This window comes from Argiope bruennichi, chromosome 5, assembly GCF_947563725.1.
Source record: "Argiope bruennichi chromosome 5, qqArgBrue1.1, whole genome shotgun sequence".
Taxonomy (NCBI): domain Eukaryota; kingdom Metazoa; phylum Arthropoda; class Arachnida; order Araneae; family Araneidae; genus Argiope; species Argiope bruennichi.
Genome location: NC_079155.1, coordinates 61,747,590 through 61,772,916, shown reverse-complemented (window position 1 = coordinate 61,772,916; position 25,327 = coordinate 61,747,590). Strand labels below are relative to the sequence as shown.

The window sequence follows — 25,327 nt, the reverse complement described above, 5'->3', positions numbered from 1 at the left end:
TTAATTCACTCGGATCATTTCTTCATTACAAACCTTTGATTTGTGTGATGTTTTTAAACAGCACTTTTAAAAATTGCATAAAATTAACCTAAATCAAATATATCCTCAGCTGATGTGATGCGAGAGATGGGTGCAGAAACTATAATAGCCATTGATGTCGGTAGTCAAGATGATATAGATTTGACAAATTATGGAGATACTCTCAATGGTTGGTGGTTACTATGGAAAAAATGGAATCCATGGGCATCACCTGTCAAGGTCAGTGGAAAAAAAAAGCATTTTTAAGTATATATTTATTTTCTATGTTGTGTATTTTGAACTTGTCTGAATTTATAATTTTGATATTTAGGTTCCCAGTTTGCAAGAAATTCAATCTCGATTAGCATATGTTAGCTGTGTGAAGCAGTTAGATCAAATTAAAAGAAGTGATTACTGCACATACATTCGTCCTCCAATTGATAAGTACAAAACATTAGCATTTGGCAGTTTTGATGAAATAATGGTTTGTACTCTTTGGATATTTTTAATAATTATTTTATTATTTATATGCAAGCCTTTGTGTGATTATAAATATTCTGAAACCCAATATTATTAAAGATTATTGAAGATGTCATTCAGTGCTTGAAATTTCGTAAATAATTCTTAAATACCCCTGCCCCTTTTAATTCGAATTGTTTAATGTTTTTTTTATTGTAGAAATGAATAGGCATGTAAAATAAAGCAATTTAGTTCTCAAATCAAAATATATATAAATGCAAAATATAAAATATGCGAAATTCTTGAAATAAAAGTATTTTGTATGTATGCAAATTTTCATGAAAATTCATTTGTATAGTCCTTATTTGTAATTATTTTTGTATAGCATAATTATTTGTTTGAACCATGTGTTTTCATTTCATTTTTCTCTTTCATGAATAGACATTGATTTTATTCCCAATTAGATTTAAAAAATTTAGGTAAACAAAATGAAGTACAGGGTGGTTATAATTAAAATTCCCCTGTAAACAGCATCATATGACGCAAACGGGTGAACGGATTGCCACGAAATTTAGCATAAAGACTATACACGAGATGCGCTCACGAAAGTTTGGGAAAAAAAAAGTTCCAAAATGTCCACCAGAGGGCGCTTTTTCCGGAAAAATATTAATTTTAACACAATAAACAACCAAAACATAATACAGAAACAATATCATCATTTATTGACTAGTTTCTGATCACATTGCCATCGAACCGCATTTATTAAAGGTAAGGAAAAAAATACATTACAGCCGGAAACATCGACATAAAACATGACAAACAAACAAACATTTCTTACCCTACCTGTTTTGTATAAAGCTTCCTCTTCATCGCAATCTTACAAATCTCCACATTTTTTTCCTACAATTGACAGCTTTTCCCGCTTTTACATTTTATTACTCAATTCTTGTTATGGATTGTTAATATTGTTTCTCTATTCCGAATTGGTCGTTTAGTGTGATAAATTTAATATTTTTCCAGAAAAGGCGCCCTCTGGTGGACATTTTGGAACTATATATATATATATACTGTGAAATTGCGTGAGAGCATCTCGTGTATAGCCTATATACCAAATTCCTCTGCAATCCGTTCATCCGTTTGCGTTGTAGGATGCTGTTTATAGGGGAAGTTTAATTATAACCACCCTGTACAATAAAATACATCAACATAGATAAATATATGTATTCCAAAGATTAAATTCTCTCGAGCTAATGACAGAAAAATATAATAAAGTAATATTTATCTAATCATGGTTCTAATAAAGTGTATAATATGTAAGTAGTAAGATGATTACTTGTATTTAAATGTAGTAATAAAATCTTGTATTTAGAATACTAATAAACTTAATATCAAGAATTCTGAAACCCAAGTCATTTAGATTAAGTTATAATGAAAACTGCTTGATGTTGTGAAGCAAAATGTAAACCCTGTGAAAATGTATCAAACAGAAGTAGAATAATTTTGTATTGGACATTTAATTCATTCTTTACTTATAGCAGTTCTTGAGCAAGAGTACAAGAGCTATTTACAAACTTGTTAAAATTGTGTAAAACTTTCTGTTATCATAATAAGGACTATATAAGGTTTAATTACATGATGTTTATTAGAAATCCAAACATTCTAATCATTTTACTGTTGGGAATAAAGACTGGAAATTATCATCACATTTACTGTTAATTATTATTTTAATAATGCCTATCTTTGTCACAAAAAAGTGTTATATTTCACTGATAATTTTCTAATTTAAAAAATTGTTATACTGTTTTTATTTATTTTTTTACTTGAAAAAAATCTAATCTAAGCTATTAGCCTTAGATATTTGAAAACATCAGTATTTAATCTGGCAAAATTTGCTATCTACAATAATATAAAAATCCATTTTTTTTTTTTCAAATCAATATGGAATGATTTAGTAAAGGCTTTGTATACATTACCAGGGCCCGACTTAGCCTAACTGGGGGCCTGGGGCAAAAACTTCTTTGGGGGCTCCCCTTTTCTTCACTACTTTAGTAATGAAGAACCGATTCATTACTGAAGAGGAAGAAAATGTAAAATAAACTTTCGATTCGATTTGGGGGCCCCCTCTGATGTCGGGGTCCTGGGCAACTGCCCCGTATGCTCCTGCCTTAGTCAGGCTCTGTACATTATAACATATATGTTATAATCAATTAGTATATGGTTTGGCTATTTCTTAACCATAGAAGTAGCAAGTTATACAATGAAATAAAAAATGATTTTTATGTATGGAAGATAAAATGTATTTGTTTGCTCTGGAGAAATGTTTAGTCTTCATTAGTAAAAATGGAATAAACAAGAAACATGTATTTATTGTTGACACACTTTATAAAATTTATAATTGCTCAGTCTGCATTTTGAACTAGTTTAACCTCTGATATTAAAACGTCTTTATTCTCATGCAATGAAATGTATGTAAATAGTTTTAAGAAAATAGATGATACTTACAGATAAAGAGATAAAGGTGAAAGAAGATTATGTGTTCTTTAAACAATTGATTGCATTTTCTTAGATGATCCATTTTCACATAACTGGACATTTTGTACCAATTCACAAGTTACATATATGCATACATTTTTAAAGATTTATCCAATTTTGCATTATCATTTTGCAGGAAGTAGGATATAATCATGGGAAAGCTTTATTCCCTTCCATGAAGATGGGGCACAAATCACTACATAATTTGCTTCAGAATGAAATTAATAAAGAGAATGAGCAGGTAATTTTCAAATTTGGTTTTGCTATTTTTAATTCTATTTTTTATTTTATTTATATTAAAAAAAAGTAATAAACTAGGTTCTTTACAATTGGTCCCATTTTTAATTTTAGGTGTTATTTTTAAAACTTTTCCTTTAATTTATGATTTTAGTCTTTTTCAAATTGTTTGTGTGATATATTTTTAATATAAAAAAATATTCTTATAGTGTTTAATGAATAAAGTTATAACAGACAGTATATTTTGTTTTCCATTTCTATTTATTTTAGCCATTATTGAAATACAATATTGTATCGATTGTACTTTTTTTGTGAATTGCTGTTTGAATAGATGTTATATGTGCTGAAACAGATCTTGCTATCTTAAAAATAACATTTGTTTGGTATATTCTTTTCTCTTTCTTAATAAAATGTGTTTGTAATCTCTGGAATTTTATAATAATTATCATTTAAAAAAAGTTGTTTTTACATATCTTCCATCTGTCATAATTGATCTAAAGTGTATGTCAGTTTAAATTATTCTTTTTTTAATGCTAAACCTATAGTTGATTTTTAACAAATTTGTTGGATTTTCTTTCCTTGAGTTATTAATAAATTGTAATGAAATGGTTTTTTTTTTTCTCTTTTTATATATTGTTTATTTCTCTTTCAGGCACGATCTTTAAGAAATGCATCGTTTACTGATCTTGCCGAAATGGTGTGTAAAATAAAGAAACCACTTTACAAGAGTTATGATGGTAAATTTTTCCTTTTTTATAGTCATTACTTGCAGTTAGCATTTCATGTATATATATAGCTAAAATTTTATAATTTGATTTGGTTAATTTAAAAAATTTTGCAGCTAATAATTGTAGAATATGAAATATTTACAGGTTTATTTAGTATAAATTTATTATTATTTTTATTTTAGTATCTGATGATGAAGACCTATATGAAAGGGATGTGGGTTACATTTCTGAACCAGAGCCAAGCTTATTAGGTGATACAGACAAGGTATATAGTTTGCTGTCATTTTATTGATTAATAGAATGAAAAAGAATATAAATTAATTCATTTTTCTTTTTCATTTTAAAACAGAAAAGAAAAAGCAATTTGATCAAAAATATATCATATAATGTAACTTATTTTCTACTCAGTCTCTGTTATTATTTTATTCTTTATTATTCAATTCATTTTGCTTTAGCAAGAAAGAAGCAAGCAAATGAAATTTTAATTGTGAAACTCTTGATGATAGTAGAATTTAAAGTCTTTGTAATTTCTTTTCTACTGCTAATTGTCTTTTTGATATGTAATAGGATTGAATGTACTTTAAATGATTGAATATAACTTGAAGGTCATAATTCAAATTTAAAGGTATAGTTAAGATATTCCAAATCTATCTATTGTAAAAATCATGTAACTCTATTTTCAGTTGTCAGGTCTGTTTTGAAAATTTGAAGTGGTGAAAAAATTATAGTGTGATGATAAATGATGATTTAATGGAACCATTTTACTCTCAAGAAGAATATCACAGAAGCCTTTTTATATATCTAATATTTGTAAATTAATTTTAAATATTTCCAGCTTGCCCAATTCATGATTATATTTAATTAAGATATCATTGTCATTTGAGTGAAAATTTTTCTTCTTCTGCTATATATTATAGCTTTGTATTGGAAAGTACTGTTATTTGCAAATGCAGCAAAAATCATCACCAGTCTTGGGGTTTTAGTAATATTTCTTAGCCTACTAAATGAATAATCTCATGATTTGTTCACACATTTCAGAAACCTTCATCTGGGGTTGTGAAATGTATATTTACTTATATGTACTAATATATTTCTTTCTTATCTGAATATGTATTGCTATTTTAATTTGGTTATTTAGCTTGAAATTTTTGTCCAAGAAAACCATCAGCTGAGTTTATGGGCAACTGCTAATCTGTAAACATCCACTCAGTTTATATGTAAATTCTCTAGTTAGAAAATAACCAAGTAATTATGGTCAAAAGTTAAAGGTTTCTTAATATCATCAACAATCTTTTACAACTTTCTTAAATTATGCATATATTGAAAGATATTGTCCTTTTAACAAGGTAAGAACAAAGATTGATTTGATTTTCTTTTTTTAAACTATTTAATCATTGATTAACAAATTAATATTCTTATGCTTATACTGTAATTATATTGCATAAAATTTCTCCAGAAAGAAATTTTATCTTGTACTTTAAACTGTAAGAAAACATATTTACTTGGAAAACATTTATCCAAGCTAATATAGCCATTGTAGAGGCCTTTTGCAATGAATATTTTTGTAAGAATCATTAATCTGTTGATGTATGAAGCAAAAGAAGTTACCTATACAAAATTTAATACTAAAGTAATAATTATTTTCATGAGTATCATAAATTATTCTCCTATGGAACCGAGAGAATATGTTATTATGAGATCAGTTTTTTAAAAAATTTTTGAGTGCAAAGTAAATAGCAAAAGAGCACTGTAATTATTATATTATGATCTTTCAAGAATTTGATGAATGCATACATTTTAGACTCTTTCCAAGGCAAAAATATTTTTGGAATTGTCCATCTATGAGCACAATCATTGAGAAATAAATATTTATCTTGGTGAAATTTGCTATGCAATCTTTTATCCAAAATTGTAAAATTGCAAATTATTTGTGTAAACATAATAATTCAGTAATGGAAAGGACTAGATGGATGAAATTTGGAATATGATTTTATCATTTGAATTGTTGATCTATATAAAATTTTAAAACCAAATCTATCAAATGATTGACTTTCTGTTAGTCTGCATACTCGTGTATGCATGAATATGATAACTCAAAAATGCAACGATCTAGGTAAATGAAATTTGTTTGGTTTTCGGCTGTTTGAAATTTTTTATGCAATCTATCGAAAAGAGCACAACTAGAATGTCTACTCGGTTTTCTTCTATATATTGCAAAACATGAATAGTACCGTGTTCTTCCGAATTTGTAACAGTAAATTTTCTGGTTGGGAAGACAGTTTTTACAGATATAATAATGGATGCCGAATCAATACCCCATGTTTTAGCAATAAATTTGGCGAGGTTGACAACAAAAATGAACAATAACGAATATTCGTGAATCTCGGCCATAGCTCTATTAGAACTCCGAGTTCCAGCGTTTGTTCTCGAACGTTCGATGCCCTGTCACGGACGCTACCATAAATAAATAAAACGGTAGACGGTGTCAGTAGTTGAATTGAGTTGAAGAGCATAGTCGAATAGATTCTTTCTCTGTAATTTCGATCTTTAATGAGTTCACTCTACATTCTCCTTGTTGTTGCAATTATTTAATAACTATTTTCTGCTTGTCTGTTTTTAATTTCTGTGAATGCTCTTCTTCACTATTATCTGTTTCCGGTGTAGAATTAAATGCCGTTATTCGTTACTGAACAATCTTGAATTTTTCCTCATATATCCATTAAACGAGTTTACTGTAATTGTGTTAGAATATAAGAAGCTTGAAGATTTAGCACTTAACATAATTAACGATGACTTATTAATTGTGCTACTTTTTTAACTTCATTCCTATTTATACTTGTTGTTTTTGGAAGAAAAATTTAAATTTTTCGGTTGCTAGGTTTGGAGTAATTTGAATGAACTGAAAATGTCATTTGTCAATTTTTGACTGTCGTATGCTTTCATTTCACATAGTCTACCATTTATTAAATATGTATGAAATTTGCTTCTTGGTTAATTTTATGTAACATTATATGAATTGCTTAGTAATATTTAATAATGTGTATTAAAATTATATCAGTGTGGGGAATTATATGAAAACTATATAATGTGCTTGTTTATGTAATACTTATATTTGGGGATATATGCTCTCTTGTTTATGCTTGTTATATATATGTTTGTTTATATAATACCAAGTTTTTGCATTTAGTGACTACACCATTTGCTCAAATCATGGCATGCTTGAATGTATTCAAATCTTCTTTCCTTTATTTCAGGAAGAAGATACAGAAGATTATTCATCTTCAAAGCATGATAATGTTGGGTCTCTGTCTGATGTTGAATATACAACAGAAAGAGACTTGTGATTTGAGCTTTCTTAGGTGTTTTAAATTATGATTGATTTTAAAAAAAATTTATGAAAGTAGTAGGCATTATTTGCACATTGCACATGTATATAAGACTGTTTGTATAATATGCTATTATTCCATTTGTCAAAGAATGAATGAAGCATGTTTCCTGTAAAATACTCTATGCCATATTGAATCCAAAGAGTACTCATGAAGGGCATTGTGGGATGTAATTTATTTTTTAAGAAAATTATTGTTTTCTGTAATTATTTTCTGTATATAATAAAATTTTGGTTAATATTTAAAAGTCTTACTTTATTATGTGTAAAAGCAAGAACTTTTAAAGAATATTAGATTTCTGTTGAAATCTAATATTGCTTAGGAAAAAAAGAGATAAATTTAATTGCTTTTATAAATTTATTTTGAGTGTATTGAAAGTTTTTAATTTTTTATAGAAACTTTTTAATTCCTTTCTTAATTTCTTTTTTAAATGAAGCTTTGCAGAATAGGAATAAAACTGACAATTTTGCTAACAAAAATAAACGTATTTTGCAGCAGTAGAGCAGTAGAATTGAAATTGACGGATGGAAATGAGGAAGAAATTGATTTAGTTAAGTTAGAAGGTTTTTTTTTTTAATAAAGGTACAGTCTTTTTTATTTTATTAAAAAAGATATCAAGAATTTACATTACCATAAAGGACAAATCAGCTTTTCATTTAAATCCGTAATATTGGTATTGTTTTGTTTTTCAGTTTCCAAAACATATTTTATTTCTTACATGTCTTAAGCATAATGTATTGAATAAAATGCATTATATAAATTCATAAAAATTCAGATTCTTGCTATGTTACAAATCATATAATCAGCTTTCTTTCTTTCTTTTCTTTTTTTTTTTTTTTTTTGCAAGCAAAGATGCCATATGAATATAATTAGTCTTGATATCAACATACATTTTCTCGAAATTATTATTAGATAATTTTTTTAAAGTGTTGAATTCTTTTTTGATATATAAAAAGGGAAAAACTTTGCTTTGTTTTAAAGAAAAAAATAAGAAAAAAATTACATCTGAAATAACACATAGTATCTTGTTATGTTGGGATCGATTTGACACCTAATTTTTGCAAAATGATATTTCATCACTGTGGTTTGAAATTACTATTATTCTTAACAAACAATTCCGATTTTCTTCTATTTTGAACGTAAATAATTATTATAAAAATTGAAGTAAGATTCATATACTCTTACACACTCTAGAAGCTTCCTTTGGTTGTGGTGATCTGGCAGTAAGCGTTTGGGAAGGTTTGATTTTTTCTCGTGATATTGAATGTGTTATGTAAAACTGTTTGGGGGGGGGGAACCCTTTTTTTTTTTTAATTGTTACTTTCAGGTTTCTGAATATACAAAGAGGAAGTATTGTAATTGTCAAAAAATTAATTAGATATTTTAAGAAACTTTCATGTTTTAGACCTTCTTTAGTTTGAAAAACACATTTTTATTATTCCTATATCTGTCTCTATCTGCCAGAAAAAAAATTCTGTGAGCTATACGAATGAAATTTGATATATGATCTTTGCATTAAATATACAGATTTCTCTCAAATTTTGAGTAAAATCCATTTAGAGGAAGTCTGTTTGTCCAGCTGTCCGAATACAAGCTAACGCTGTAATTATAAAACGTAAAAAGATACAAAATTTGGTTTTGTGCAACAGCTGAAGTGTATGAAGATACATATCAAATTTTGAACCTAATCCTAGAAGAGGTTGAACGTTTGTCAGTTTGTACTCTCATACATGTGGACGCACTAATTTAAAACCGCAAGAACTTGGATCAATGAAGTAGTAGTTTTAGCATCTAAAGTATATATCTTAGTTTGAAAAATTTTTTTTATCAAATCCGTCAAAAGATTGACCGCCTGTCAGTCTTTACGCGTATGCATGTAAACGCGATTAGTCAAAAATGCTATGACTTAAATATATGAAATTTCCTATACGATCTTGCGACTACAATTGTAGTTGTACGACAATTTTGATTACAATTGGTTGGAAAAAGGAAAATTCGATTTTCTGGTGTTTATGAATTAAATGGATCCCAAGAATCAATTCCAAACATAATCACGCTGATAGGCTCTATCGTAACTTCTGTTTACCAATGAGTGGTAAAGGTATGGGGTGGCTGGGAAGGGGATAATGTCTTTATTGGAGAATGTACGAGAAAGTTTCAGGGGGACCATATTTATTATGAAAATTTGATTTTGATATAAATTAGGAGATAATAAAAAAGATTTAATTCAAATTTTTCTTGCGAGTAATTATTTCGAAAAAATTGTTTTATTTCTTTCGAAAGACATTCCATATTGCAAAAAGCAAACAAACTCAAAAATATTTTTAGGAAATAGTAAATTGTAGGAGCAGCAAAGAATTAAAATGTTTCTAATTCAATTCCAAAGTATCTCGATATTGCTAGAAGGGAATATTAATCAAAATTTTTTAAAAAGTCTTAGTTACGTGCAAATTCACATTGCTCCATTTGATAACTTTTCGGTGGAATGTTAAGTAGAATGAGTGTCCTACCAGCCTAAACAAGATAATTGATTCATTTGCACTTTTAATAAATCAGAATGACATAAGATTATATTACTTTTTCCAAGAAATTTAAATATAAGTTGAATATTAATTGTGGATGTAAATAACATGAAAATATATGCATAGGTTATTTAGAATTCTAAATTTCGAAGGAAAAAAGTGCATTTAATTTTTTGAATTAATCATATAAACTATAAAGCATTGCAAAATTGCTCACAGAAATTATTAATAGGTTGGAGGAGATTGGAATTGTCATAACGCATATAGATCAATAATTAGAATGAACGCTCAGAAAATGAATTACGCAAAATCTCTTTATGATTAAATGTTGGAAATATGCATTTACAAAAATGAATGACATACAGTATGAAATACATAACAAATAATATTTTTCAGTCAAAATTAGAATCCGCTTCCCACGTGCAATATTTTCAATATGTTGATCTTTCTATATGCAAAATATTACATTTGTAATTTTTGGTACATTTTTTTTCTTCTTTTCTGAAATGATCTCCGTGTGTATTCTGCAATTTGCATATGAAATTTGATTTCATTTCGCTCATTATTTTTAGTTGCAGATACTTTCGAGCATATAAATTCATCTCCGCATGTATTCTGCAATTTGCATATGAAATTTGATTTCATTTCGCTCATTATTTTTAGTTGCAGACACTTTCGAGTATATAAATTGATCTCTGCGTGTATTCTGCAATTTGCATATGAAATTTGATTTCATTTCGCTCATTATTTTTAGTTACAGATACTTTCGAGCATATAAATTGATTTTATAGTCTCCCTAGATATTTAAACTTCAAATAATTGTAGTAATTTAAGGTGTCTTGTTTTAACAACATTGTGCTTACTTGCTCATTATATGTACAGGGGTGTTTGTGCTCCGGGGAAACCCCGGAATTCCGGGGATTTTGAACTTCGATCCCCGGAATTTCCGGGGATCGTCGTTCAAAAGGTAGTAGGAATAATAATGAATTATTTATTTTGATCTGGGTAATTTTGTTTGCTTTTAAAGCAGAAAACGCAAGGTCAGTGTGTGTGGTGAAAACTTTTCCTTTCTTTCTCCAAAGGCAGTGATAATGCGTGAAAAAACTTCTTTTTTGTTCTTTCCTTATTTCGAGTTATGACTCATTCCCCCGGTTCTCGGACATTCTCTTCAGGATTCTTTTCGGCAAGTAGGCGCGGCAGAAAAAAAAGGGGGAGACTTCGTTCGACCAGATGTGCGATAACGTGACTCTGGGTTCAAAGGTCTTATCTCTCCTGGCGTGGCGCCAATAAGTAGAGAAGGGGGATTTTTCGCCGTATTAGCTATTTGTCATTGATCGCTTCGCAACTTTTTTTTCTCCGCTGTGTAAAATTTTCGTTTCATTTATTGATGCACGTGTAAATTTTTCGTTTCGCTTATTGAAATATTTTTTTATTTATGTACGCAAGAGAATTTCATTTAGAAATTTCAGCATATGAAACAGAAATTACCCTTTAAAAATTCATATCTAATTAGTTTTACAGCATTAGATCCAGAGCTAAGAGGTAAAACCAGTACAATATTAGCTTTTGAAAAATTATCATCTTTTATGTCCCATATTTTTAGTGATAATGAAAAGTCAAAAGTAGGAGCTGAAATAAGGTTATACCAGATTGATATTGATATCACCAAAGAAATGCTCTACACATCTGATGAAAGTGGAAATCAAGTCAAGTGTACAATTGATAAATATTGGTCTAAAGTTTTTAATTTAAAAGATGATTTCACAAATGATTATAAGTATCCTACATTGGCTAAATTGGTCAAAGCCTGCCTTAGCTGCTTCCATGGCCCATTAGTGGAAAGTGCATTCAACTTAATGGATACACTTGTCACTGACTATAGAACCTCTCTTAAGATTGATTCCCTAGATGCAGTGCAGACTATTAAATATGATTTAATGGCTTCTAAAGAAACCTCATGTGAAAAATATGGCTCAAAAAATCCAATGACTGATCCAATTCACAAAGATATCTTACTAAATATGAACAGAAGTTGGAAAACATATCAAGAGGACTTAAAAACATGTATTTCAGATGAGTCACCTATAAAAGTCTCTGAAAAACCTTCTACATTAGCTAGAAAAGCAAACTGCTTCTACCTCTGCATGTGCAGTTCTCGAGGAAATTTCTTCAACTGTAAATGAGGAAAATAAAAGTCAACCTTCCTGCAATTATGAAGTTCACCACAAAAGAAAGACAAGCCCAAAAACATCAGAAAATAAAAAAAAAGCAGCAGAAATTAGATAATTTTTTTTTCAAAGAATTAATTCAGGTAATTTAAAATATTTGCATAAAATATAGTAGTTTATATGTTTGAAAATTTATGGTTATTAATTTTGCAAAAAAAGTAATTCATTGAACTTTTATAATTAGGTCATTCAATACTTCATAATTGTAATTTTTCATTTCTCCCCCCCCCCCTTCTCGAAACTCCAAAATGCCGGTAGTAAGTCCGTAAAAGTTTCAGGGGATTTTTTGGGGTCCCACAAACACCCCTGTATGTATAAACAGCACTGGTAGCATCAGTGTTGTAATGCGACTGTCCATCCGTCCAAGATCTATTTTCTACGCCGAATTCACTTTCTTATTCCTTATGTTATGTATTGTTGGGAATCTGTAATATTGCTTCCCTGAACAGTCAATTTCCAAGTAAAGAAGAGAATTTTACCGATAGTTCTAAAGGATGTTGAATAAATGCCGAGTTTATGGCCCCCGACCTTGGTGGCGAAATCGGCAACATTTTCTACAAATATGTAGGTTCCCGAATATTCGAAAATCCTGGCAATATCTCCATACGATTGAAGTTCCAACATTTGTTCTAAAATATTCGATGCCATATATATTTGATGAGGAATATTGTTCGCAAATGAGAGGTGCAAGTTTAATCTAGAGAATCCAGTTAACCGAGTCGAGTGAATTCCCTCAATGCATTGTTGATATGCAGGTAATTTTCTCAAGCTCTTTATGTTGTTGCGATTGTTTCATAACAATTTGTTGCTTGTGTGTTGTCGATTTGTGTAAGTACTGCTTTGTGTACGATTCGTTTGTGTTCCGCGTTTCCGTGCAAAATAAAGCGTCCTTATCCATTCCTGAACTTGTTGGACTTATCACAGCACATCCACCGGAAAAGTAGTTTTCCGTTATAATATGTAAACGATTCTAACATTAAGATATGACGGGGCATTTTAGGGGAATAAAAATATGTTATCAAAGAAACTGAAAAAAAAAACACATTATCGTCAACTTACTGATATCAATTTATATTTCCGAGAATAATATCTTAATTTTTTTTTTGACTTAAAAAAAACAACCTTGGTGAAACAAAAAAAGAAAAAGAAAGTGTAATGCTTTATGATTTTATCTAAGAGTATTTTTTAAAAAAAGAGGCAGAATTTTCATTTTAGAATTTTATTTTAAATAATAGAAAAAAAAAAGTCATATTTAAATACTTATACTGACTATAAAAAAGGTTTGAATTTCAAAGATTTAATAAAATTAGAAGCAAAATCGGATCACAGTTAAACTGATATAGTTAATAAGATAATTTTTTAAAATTTTAGGTAGCGTGAAAATGAATTTTATCAATAATATTTTCGACAATTATCTCTAAAAAATTTCATTATATTTTTGCTTAAATTTTAAGTAATTAAATTTTGAAATAGTAAGTAAGTAAGTAAGTAATTTCGAAAGTAAGAAAGAAAGTTAATTTTCTTTAAGTAATTTCGAAAATATCACACCGAAATGCATATTCTCAATTTTTAAAGAATGTTTATACCAAATATTGTAAATCTAAGTCGATTGGTTTTCTTTGTAGAATGCAAACACTTACTTTTATTATTAGTTAGGATTTATACTAATTTCTAAATTCACTTAAATAAGAAGGTCAACAAAGCAGTTCTAGAAGAAAAATTTATCAACCATTTTTGTACAGTGAAAATCAATTTATGTGGCATCACACAGTAAACATAATATATCGCTAAGCATAGTTTCCTTTTTGTTGTAAAATATTTTGTTGCGAAGCCACACGCCCTTTTTCTTTTTAGGAAAAGAAACTATAAATTCTAAATTTGAAGTAATACATCATTTTTGACATAGTATTCCGTGAATATGAATTAATATTCTATTATAATATATGCATTTGCTATGGAATATTATTATTATTATTTTGCCATTGAAATAACCATGTCACTTGTTATAATAAACTGTTGTAATTATTGGATTCCAATATAACTATACTGCTAAAACACAAAAATATGTATAGATTATACAAATATATGCAAATTGATTCGTAGTACGATTTGGAATTTTATTGCATAGTACGTAACATGTTTCTTTTGTTTTAAAAAGTTATCTTTTAATTCGAAACCTCCAAAGAATTTATTAATAAACGTCATATTATTCATGTTCTTTTTTTTTTCTTTTTCTTCTTTTTTTTTCACTTTTCTTCTATTCTTCAGCTACAAAGATGGAAGAATAAAAAAATCCCCTTACCCTGTATACGAAGAATATATTTGAAGATAGACAGAGAGGAGTAAATATTCTGCAGTGTCACAAATCCCCCATCTCCAGAACTCGACGTTCCACCGTAAATTACTTCTGAAATTAATTCGCAAGGAATGTAATTAATCTTTTTGTAAAGAAACTTTTTAACATTAGAACAACCAAAAATTGTCCGCCTGAGGAGGGGAAAAAATTATCTTTTTTCTTTCTCTTTCCTTACCCTGCCATGAGAAAAACAGCAAATGAACACGTCAAAAAAATTAATTATTGTTTTCCGTAGCAATTCCCAACATCCCGAGGACTTAAGAATGTACGCCATTTTTTTTTTTTTTTTATCCGCACGTTTCTGTTTTAAGAGAACAGTGGAGGCAAGGAGAAGTAGAGTTTTCTTCTTCTTCTTCTTTTTTTTAAAGTTGATATGTTAGGGGGTAGAGCAACAAAAAAAAAAAGAGGGAAGAGCCACTGGAATAAATTATAAAAAGCTTTATGTGGAGGCAGCACAAATGAGCCGTATGCGGAAATTCATTAGCATGAAGCTACTCATTACAACGTGTGTTCGAATTTTCCCCCTGGGGTGATGTTCCAGACGATGAAAATAAAACTGCAGAAAAAAAAAAGTTTTCCTTTTCTTTTCTTTTTTTAAATACAGATATATTTGTCCTTAAGCTCAATTTTCGTATTATTCCTTTGGTATTCTTTTCTTATTTTCATTATTTCTTCAGTAAAATATAAGGAAAAATTTTCCCAAGCCTATTTTTTTTTAATGTTCTATTGTTTAGTAATTTCTTCAGATACGCGCCTAAATGTTATACATGAATTTGTTAGCCATTGAATGGAATCTGGTTTTACGAGAGAAAATGCAGCAAGTTATAAAAATCCATTTATTAAGAAAACCGAACCACTTTTCCAATTCCATATCTCTTCAAAATAATAGTTATCCATCATTTCATAATTTCTCAATTACATGGTATGTATAGAAATTCTGTATCTATACTCCATCTTAATTGCAAAATCGAAATACAGATACTTTAATCTGATTTGCATTAGCTCAATTTTTTAAAAAAAATATATAAATGAATTTTTCGGACTATATCCATGCTTTGGCTTACGAAATTTGGTTTCTTTCTGATGATAGTGCTCTAACGAAGACGAATATTGTTTAAAAACCAGTGTTACAAAAACCAGATAAAATGTTTTGTTTGTCATCATAGGCTAATTATTTTTATTTAACTTTGCTTTCGAACTAATAATTCACACATTTTGAGATTGCCACAGCTTTACAGTATATAATTTTAGATATGAGAACCATTTAATTTCATTTTATTTGTCCAACTAAATTAATTTATGCACTTCTAATATATGTCAAATGAACAGCGTTAATTTAATTTCGAAATATGCAAATAGCAAATAGAATAATAATTTTAAATAACTCTGAATAAATATTTAATCATATGATTAAAGAATTAAACTTCCATATTTCGCATTTTATCATTGGATGGAAACGATTTTTAGATGAAATGCTAAACTAAATGTTATAAAAAAGTTTTTTCATGTATATATCTTGAAACAAAATATTTATGAATTAAAAATAAGATATTTAATAATTTTTTCGGTTCCGGAAATCCATTAAGTTTTAAAGAAAAATACAAATTATATCGAATTATCTTTTTAAAAACGACATTTAAAATCAATTGATAATTAATGGTTATTGATAATAGTGAAAAGAGAATAATTATTTATTAATTGCTCATCAAATATTAACTCATATTTTTTGTTTCTAACTTACAAGTAATTACAACACGAAGAATAAAATTAAATGTTCTATTTATCTTTTCCGTTTATAATTAATTGAATAAATCTCGCTTTTTAGTTTTTTACACAGCTGTCAAACTCTCAACTCCGCGCGGGAAAGAATTTTAAACATTTTTTTTGTTCGTAAAAATTCAGTATAGTGCTAATTTAAAGACTGTGAAAATTGCTATCTCAAATCTAATATCTTGATTTCGTTTTGATTTCTGTAGACATTTTAGCATTTCTTTGTTTAACAATTTTGAAATGCCTTCTTTTTTTTATTAATTATTTTAATATATATATATATATATATATATATTTATATATATATATATATATATATATATATATATATATATATATATATATATATATATATATATATATATATATATATATATATATATATATATATATATATATATATATATATAGAGAGAGAGAGAGAGAGAGAGAGATAAGCTAGAAGTCATTTTCAATTTCAACAGCAGTTTCATAACAACCTTGGGAGTTTTTCTAGAAGATTGGAAAAGGTAAGCAATATTTCCTCTTGTTATTCTAAATTATGATAAAAATACGATGTAATGGGCTTATTTTAGCAAATATCCATCATTCTTTATGATTTACTGTGGTTCGATTATAATAAGAGTTTTATTCTATCAATTCATTTATTCAGTTATTACACTTCAGAGAGAAGCAAACAGAGTTGGAATATTTTGTTACAATAATTAATGAAATTTAATTCTGTTTGTTTAAATAAATTGTTTGAATGAAGATACATATTTTCTAATCTTGTTATTTATTTTATTATAAATTCTAATTTTAATTATCTTTGAATTTTCAATGCAGTTATCAAAAGCTTTAATATTAATTAATTGTTTAAAATGAATGAGTATCAATTAAATAGTTTTTTTATATCAACTTTTGTGTATCTACTTTTTTAATTCATTTAATAGAGTATATATTCGAAATTTGAAATAACACAGTTATGATAAAATGAGCACTTTTGGAAGTCTTTGTAATTCTGCTATTTTTCTTATCAGAGCAAATATTCGAATGATTTTTTGCAAATAGACTAACTACTATAGTTTATAGTTTATTTAATAAAATTCTGTTATTCTTCTTTTTGTTTTAATTAATTTATTATGTTTTTATTAATTTTTGTGAATTATGCAGTGTTTCTTTTCTATTAATTTTTTGTGCAAATGCATTTAATTTTTTTACTACATTTTTACATTACACTTTTTTACTAAATTTTTTAATTAAATTTATTAGAAATTTAAATAAAAGGGCTTATTTTAGGAAAATTAATGCAAGTTCCCGAAAATTCTATTAGAAAAAAAATAAATCAAATGTTTGCTGATTCAAATGTATTTACATTTTTACCACACATTAAGCTTTTGATGAAGAAAATAACAGCATGAAAAAACGAAGAACATGTAATATATACGTATATATTTTATTATTTTTCCTCAATATTTTTTCCTTAATATTTTGCTTAAAAACATTAATAATTTCAAATGTTTTTTTTTTTTTACATGAGACAATTAAGTAAAAGCTATATCATATTTTGATTCAATTCTAAAGATAGTAGTTAAGCAGTAATCAGTTAAGATAGTTTCTTTTCGTTGAGTTACAGAATATCCCTATTTCAGAATTTCGATACTTTTATTTTATTTCATTAATATTTCATTGTTAAGCTTCATTGCTGTTTTGATGTAAAAATGTCTCAGAAAATAGATGTATTAAAAAGTAAAAAGAAAATTTAAACATATTTATATAATACATTTGGAAATAAAATGGAAATTTAATATTTACGCATCCGTAAATATTAAATTACATATTTATTTCAGATTTTAAGAGTAAAATAAATTTCCAGTAGAATAAACTGATTCGGAATATCTTCTTATGTAATAATCACTAAATCGTTTGAAATAGAATTCAAATTATGGACGCTTGTTTGAAGATGATGCACTTAAACATTTCATGAGAAATTAAAATAAAATTTTCTACAAAACTTTTTTTAGGAACGAGAAAAAATAACAACTTCATTAAAAGTCTTCCACTTCAGGTGGAGTGGAAAACTGTTTTTGAATAAATTTGAGTTTCTCTAATCATGACATAAAATTAACCCTTAGCAACACGCCATTATGTAAATACAAAATAAAGAGCCATTTCAATTAAGTGTATGAAGTAGAAATTCTATGAATTTATTTGAATGCAGTATATTCGCATTTTCTATAACGCGATTCGAACAAAATTTGATGCGACATTCATTAGGATTTGAAACGATTAGAAAAAAGCCCCTAAAGGAGTGGGCGTTAAACGGCTTGAATTGAAACGTGATGTGGTGCTTGAGTAGGGAACGATTAAATTCATTATCATTGGCAATCGATTCACCAACTACAGTGAGTTCAGGTAACGAAAACATCTTGTTTGTGGCATTTAACAAACTCTAAAATTTGTAAAATCTGGCATGTGTTGTACTTAAAACGAAAAATAGAGCAATGAATCAGTTTATACTCATTTTATATACAATAAGCGGTCGCACCGATCTAATTTTGGAATTTGTAGAGATCTTCGGGGAAGAAAATAGAATGAAGAAGTGATAACACAGCAGTTACATGCTACCATTGTTATGTGAATATGATATCATTTGAAATAATTACAAAAGGATAATAATTAAAAGAAAGCTCAGTTTTCTCACAGGAGGTGAATTTCTACATCTTTTTTTTTTTCTTTCTAAATCACACTTGATATAGCGATTCAGAAAACAGAAGTACAACCCCTTAAAGTTACCGATATCAACTTAGAAACGTTGTGCTTCTCTCATGCGCGCGCGCACACACACACACACACACACACACACACGCACACACACACTTTTGCAAATGCGTGGGTGAAAAGAAAACATTTTTGAAATTTAACTTCGATTTAATTCACCACTATAGCCATAATTTGTGCAGGAGATTGACGATAATAATTTGAAGTCTATTTACATAGAGCTGCAATAGTAAAGTGACAGTAATTTTTCTCCCCAGTGATTTAATAAGAGATTTTGATAGGACCTTCTTTGACCTGTACAGACTAAGGAAAGTTAATTTCAGGTATCTTTAAAAGAATATGCAACTGTTAGGGATTTTCTCCTCCTTCGCTCGTAGCGTGAAAAAAATGCAAAATAATTTTAAAAAAACTGGGAATTGGATTAGGAAATAAGAGGACATTTCACATCGAAATTAACATGAGCTAATTTAACATAAAAATTAGGAAATCAATTAAGTTTTAAATTATCATTAAATATATATAGTATGGTAATTGCATATAAAAAATCTTTAGATTTGGGCATCAAATGATCCGACTGAAAATGTTGTTTATTTTAAAACGATATCAGACGCTATATTTAATTCGGAATACAAATACAAATCCTTATATTTTGTTCGAAATTTTTACTATTTAATTTATTGCGTAACTCTTATTGATTTATTGCATAGAAAAACTTTTTACTCAATAATTTTTCATGTTTAATTAACAACATGGTATTTTGATTTTTCCTTTACACATTAACCAGATATAATGCATCACCCTGGAAACATGGTAGTTTTTCGAAATGAAGTCCTTCAAACATTTTTGATAAAATTAGTAAAATTACTTTTATGAAAAATATTGCTGTTAATAATTATTTGTTAAGAGAGCTTCATTTTCAATTTTTTTTGTCTTCCCATTTGGTTTTTGAAAAAAAAATATATATTTAATATTAAAAACAAGTATTTCTATGTGAATTTTTCCTTTGAAATTCTATTTTTCGAAAAATTATTGATCAATCTTACATTTTTAAATTTACTTATTTGTGTTTATCGAATAGAGCTTTATTCGTCAGAATAGAAAACAATACAATTCATGGAAAAGAGTTTATTTCTGTTGAAATCTACTCAAAAATATAATATCGTTTGCAAAAATCCACAAATTTTGAATGAAATTCATTGAAGATTTTGTTTCAAAGATAGCTATTTTGTTTCACTCACATGTTAAAATAATATCTAATGATCATTTTTTTAACCTTTTGTGCACAATGGAAATCTTATGTCGTTTCAACTCATTGATTCAAATTATTTTACGACATGAAGAAGAATTTTATTTACTTCTGTTAGCACTCATATTCATGCCCAACTCAAATTTATGTGCTACTTTTAATTAGATTTAGAGAAATTCTTAATTATTAAAGGTCAGCATACAAATCGGTTGTGTTATTTCACAACCAGAATATAGATTCACCAAGGAAAAGTCTTTCGCATGCATCTTGATCTGGAGAAAGCAAAGAATTATTAGACACCAATCCAACACTTTTGAACTGTTACAATAGCAAAGGATCCTGTCACAGAAATTATAAAAAAGCCGAGAAATTATACCAGAGGGGAGACATAGGTAATTGAACGAAATTTCTCTCCGGTGAGCTAGCTCTCTTTGAGTTGTTTATTACTGATTTGATGCTTGTATATTACTGTTTACTGCAAGCGCCGTTTGTGTATTTTTCCGTATTTTACTATTGCATATTCGTGTTTTTGTCAATAATAAGTTATTATTTGATACTGAACCAGTTGGACTTCCCACCGCACAATCCAAGATTCAGATTTCGGATTTTTTTTTTCCGTAACAATATGATATCTCATGCTTAGATACCCGTCATGTATTCTTTTTAATTTGCTTCAGTAGTAGGATAAATTAAGTTACGTTTCTCGACCGATAGCTTTTTAAATAAGTCACTATGGTCATTTCGTTTGTCTGACGAATTCTTTTATTGTGTGAGCTCTAAACTCTTTTCTGAAATCTTTAAATACACTGTAATAAGGGCTGGTTTGGTGCGAATGATATTGCATATCTATTCATATATCTGACAACTTGAGTTTTAAAATGAAAAAGTGATATCCAAACTTAATTAACTACTGGGAAAATTCTAATTTCCTCAGAAATAGCTACCGAATTATTGTATAAACCAGTTGTTATATTATTTTTATCTTTTATATATAATTTAACTCTCTCAATCACAAAATAGGTTTTTATTTTAATTTTGATCTTTATTTATCATATCATTATCATTACATTGGTTAGTTTCGTATTTGATGAGTATTCTTATAAAATGAATTTATTTTGCAGGTTTAAAGTAAATGATTTTAATGATCAATATTTCTACCAAACAACTTCATTTTGTTATAATTAAAAATTTAATCAGAAACATTCTAGGTTCATTAAATATTCTTTTTTGAATGCATATATCCTATTGACTTACAAAATGAGTAGATCGGAAGTTCATCATTAAAAATTAGTTTTCAAATTAATATCGAGTGAGAAACAAAATGTGGTATGAAATGTTAGAAAAATATTTACTTTTTAGTTTGGAGGTTAATAGGAATCCTTAATTAAAAGTGAACTTTCATTTATAATACAGAAAATCTTTAGAAGGGTTCATTTTAGGATTTTCTATCCTAATCATCTTTTGGAATTTTGCTAATTCAGCAAGATACTCTAGCTTTAATTCATTATTCTTTTCCTTAATATCTTGTTTCAAGAAAATAGATTTATCGATTTAAAAAAGAACAAAAACGAATCGCTTTATTCCTTGCTATGATTAAAGAAAAGGCATCATGGTCGATATTTTTTTCATTATGAATTAGGCAGTTACTTTATTAAACTATAATAAATTATGTTTAATATACTTCTAAGGAAAACATTTTATTTAAAACATCTTTTAAGTATCTTTAGGTATGAACTGTATCCCTTCCCCTCTCTGGATAGGGACATCACATGCATGTGTACTTATCAGTCACCGATGAAGGTGTATGCCTCTTCAGAGAAGGGGCTGTTCGTGAGTCACTCATAAAAAGGGGCTATTTACGCAGATTGCAATACCCATATTAGCAGGGAGACACGGTCACATAGATTGTTCTTTTTAGTTATTCTATGCGTACTTTATTTATTTTTAATTGCAAAGTAAAATGTGGCATTTGGTTTTTGCAATTGACTATTTTCTTTGTTCATATCATTAAGAAGTTTGAGCGATAATATTTAGTTATAAAATATTTATATTTTAACATCATAATTTCTTAGAATTTTGAACTCTTTTTGCTTTCAAAACACTAAAGATTTTTTAATTTAGTAGTGCAACATTTTGAAGTAGTTATATAATTTAAATTCTTCAAATTTAGTGGTTCAACATAAAGCAATTGTTTTTTAATCAAATTTTCTATTTTGCTGCCAAATTCCATCTAACACAAAATTTGGCATTTAATTGATGTAATAATTGGAAACAATATTCTATTCATAGTTTTAAAAGAAAAGGCGCCAATAAAGACTAAATTTTGAATGATTCAAAAAATAGTCAAAAAGACAATTTTTAAATGTGACAAAATTTTGTACCGCTTCTTTCACAGTATAATGCTTTGCCGATTATTTGGAGAAAGTACTCGCATATTCTTTGAATGATTTCTAATGATAATGATTTATTTTTAAGGAAAAAAGCCAACGTTTTAAGTGTTTTGAGGAGGGCTATTCTCCCATTACTATTTTACATTTTCTAATTTGCGATAACAGCGAAGTTACCATATTCTTTTTCTGTACTCTATTAATAAATTAAAACCTGAGTTTTAACCGAGCTTTCTTTAACAATCCATAAGTAAAAGATCTTATATCAAATTTAAAGGTTAAGGGAGAAAACGTACAAAATTTAGTAATTTCTAGAGCCAAATTTTAAAAAAATTAAAGGTAAAACGTGAAATTCCAGCATTTGGGCATTTTTGTCTTGAACCTCAAACAAAATAACCCGAACACTTACTAGATTTTTTTAAACGCTTATGCATTTTATTTTTCCCTTTCGCCTCACTTTATTGCCATTTCTCTGTACAAGAAATTAGCAATTATAATAATTCTTTCTTTCTATATTTTCAATATAATTTTTTTTCAGATTACTAAATTTACGTCTTCTATTTATTTAAGTAAAAGTCTAATAAAATAATACTTTATTGATTAAAATTTAAATATGTACAATACAAGATTTAAAAATTTTCATCTCGTAAATTTTTACGATGAAGAATATTGCAGCTAGTTTTTCTCTTTCCCACTTCTTTCATTTTCTTTGCTATGGATTCACTACTTTTCAAGTATTCTTTTAGAAATTGACTGAAATGTTATTATTATTATTATTGCTCTCGTATGTATATAGATTCAAAATCTTGGATTGATGAAATGCCAACATTAATGTGAGTATTACTTATTAAACTTTTCGAAATGATCAGATAATTGTTTTTCGGCTTATTTTCGATGACCATTAGAAAATTGGAAATTAATATGAGCTATGCATAATATTGAAAGGTTTCGATTTAAATTAATAAAAATAATTTTTTTTCCTAATTATTTAGCGTTGATTTGCAAGAATTCAAAACAATGGGAGATTATTTTAATTTGTTAATAATAAATTTTCATAGGCTTTCAAAATGAATTTGAATACTATTTTGCTATATATTAATTTAATTAGAATGTTCTTATTATTTATTATACGACTAGTTAAGATTCATTTAAAGTGACTTCATATAATTAATAATCTGTAACTAACAGAATGTTCAAAAAAAAAAAAAAAAGCTGAAACTCATTTGAGCTTTTATTTTACCTATTGGAAATAAGTAGGCACTGTTAATTGCAAATTTATTCAAAATAAGACAAAATTACTTTATGTTAAAGAAAGAATCATGCTTTTTACTATCTGAAAGTTGAAGATAGAAATTCAAATGACACGTTCGAATTACTAAATTGAAATGAAATGCTTCGTCAGTCATTTACTGATTAAAAAGCAATGTTAAAGATGGGATTAGTGACATAATAGAAGTAATACAAAATGTCTTTAAATTCATTTGCATGAAGTTATACTTTCATTGATGGATGTTAGAAAATTTGTCCTTGTGGATTGAGTTATCTAAAAAAGCATAAAGCATAAAACTATTATTCACTAGATAAACTTTGATTCTTAAACAACGCGTATATTTTAATGTGTTAATTGATTATTATCATCGATAATAATCAATTAACAATCGACTAACTTTTAACAAAATTACAAGGATCCTCCTTGATTTCAGAAAATAAACACTTTTTTGCTTCACAACAAATTTATTTTATTTATTACGATGAATTTCTACCAAGCTGTATTGATTGGTGCAATTTATAATTGACTCTTTTCGAAAATTATATTACTATTAATGATTTTTTTCTGAGTCACACATTTTTCATAAACCCTATATTTTAACAACATCTAAGAATGTTTCCGATCCGTTTTTCTAGTTAAAGGACTTCATTTTCACTTTTGAAAAAAGGAATGCTTCAAACCTCTCTATACTTGATGCTGAAATTTACATTTCACGAACTAAAATTTTTAAAAATATTATTAATTCTGAAATCTTAAAACAATTCTTCTTCTAATTTTCATTTTGCTATCATAAAATGTTTATCCCCGCTTTTCTGTTTAAAGTCCCGATTTTGCAAAAATGCACAATAAGTTAACTTTTCCATGTATTATACGAAGCTCACAGTTTCAAAAAATAATGTATGTTGTTATGCAGTTGCTGGAAGAAGTTTTGAATCATATTTCATGAATTTTTTTCTCTTTAAGTTAATTCCTGCTAACATAATATACCTGAAAAACGCCATGTCAATATTTCTGGAATCTGTGTTACAAGAATGTACGTCCAAAAAAAAAAAAAAAAAAAAAAAAAAAAAAATCGTCCCAATATAGTTTTGGAATTCCTTTTATTTTTGGCCGGAAGATTATAACATCATGTCTCAACGCAAGATGATATGTAGTTAAATGTCTTATGCAGTTGCTTTTATTATATGGTTTAATTGTTATATCACGTAAATTTGTAATACCTCTCAACAAAAGTTTTATAGTGTATTTCAGCTAAAGTTAAGTAGAATAAACAACACAAATGTATCAATTGACTAGTTTATTGTGCCCAGGTGTATTAGAAAAATGACGATGATTACAATGAATTTGAATCAGTCACTCATTCATCATGAGAAGAAAAACACAGAAATTAATATACATATATATGTTTCATAAATTGTTTTTTAATTA

General features: G+C 27.6%; 1 protein-coding gene across 3 annotated transcripts in view; it reads left to right on the top strand.

The window, feature by feature from the left end:
- The window catches only part of LOC129968551 (neuropathy target esterase sws-like), a 41,171-nt gene extending 33,564 nt beyond the window's left edge, over positions 1-7,607 (top strand). For 2 of the 3 annotated variants that reach the window (XM_056082560.1, XM_056082559.1), the window contains exons 29-34: positions 110-258; positions 350-502; positions 3,146-3,250; positions 3,899-3,983; positions 4,157-4,239; positions 7,229-7,607. In XM_056082560.1, the coding sequence (XP_055938535.1) occupies positions 110-258; positions 350-502; positions 3,146-3,250; positions 3,899-3,983; positions 4,157-4,239; positions 7,229-7,318 (665 nt within the window). In that variant the 3' untranslated portion in view covers positions 7,319-7,607. Of the gene's footprint in view, positions 1-109; positions 259-349; positions 503-3,145; positions 3,251-3,898; positions 3,984-4,156; positions 4,240-4,657; positions 5,266-7,228 lie in introns of those variants that run through there. The other variant, XM_056082561.1, reaches the window with a different exon arrangement.
- Positions 7,608-25,327: the final 17,720 nt, after the last annotated feature.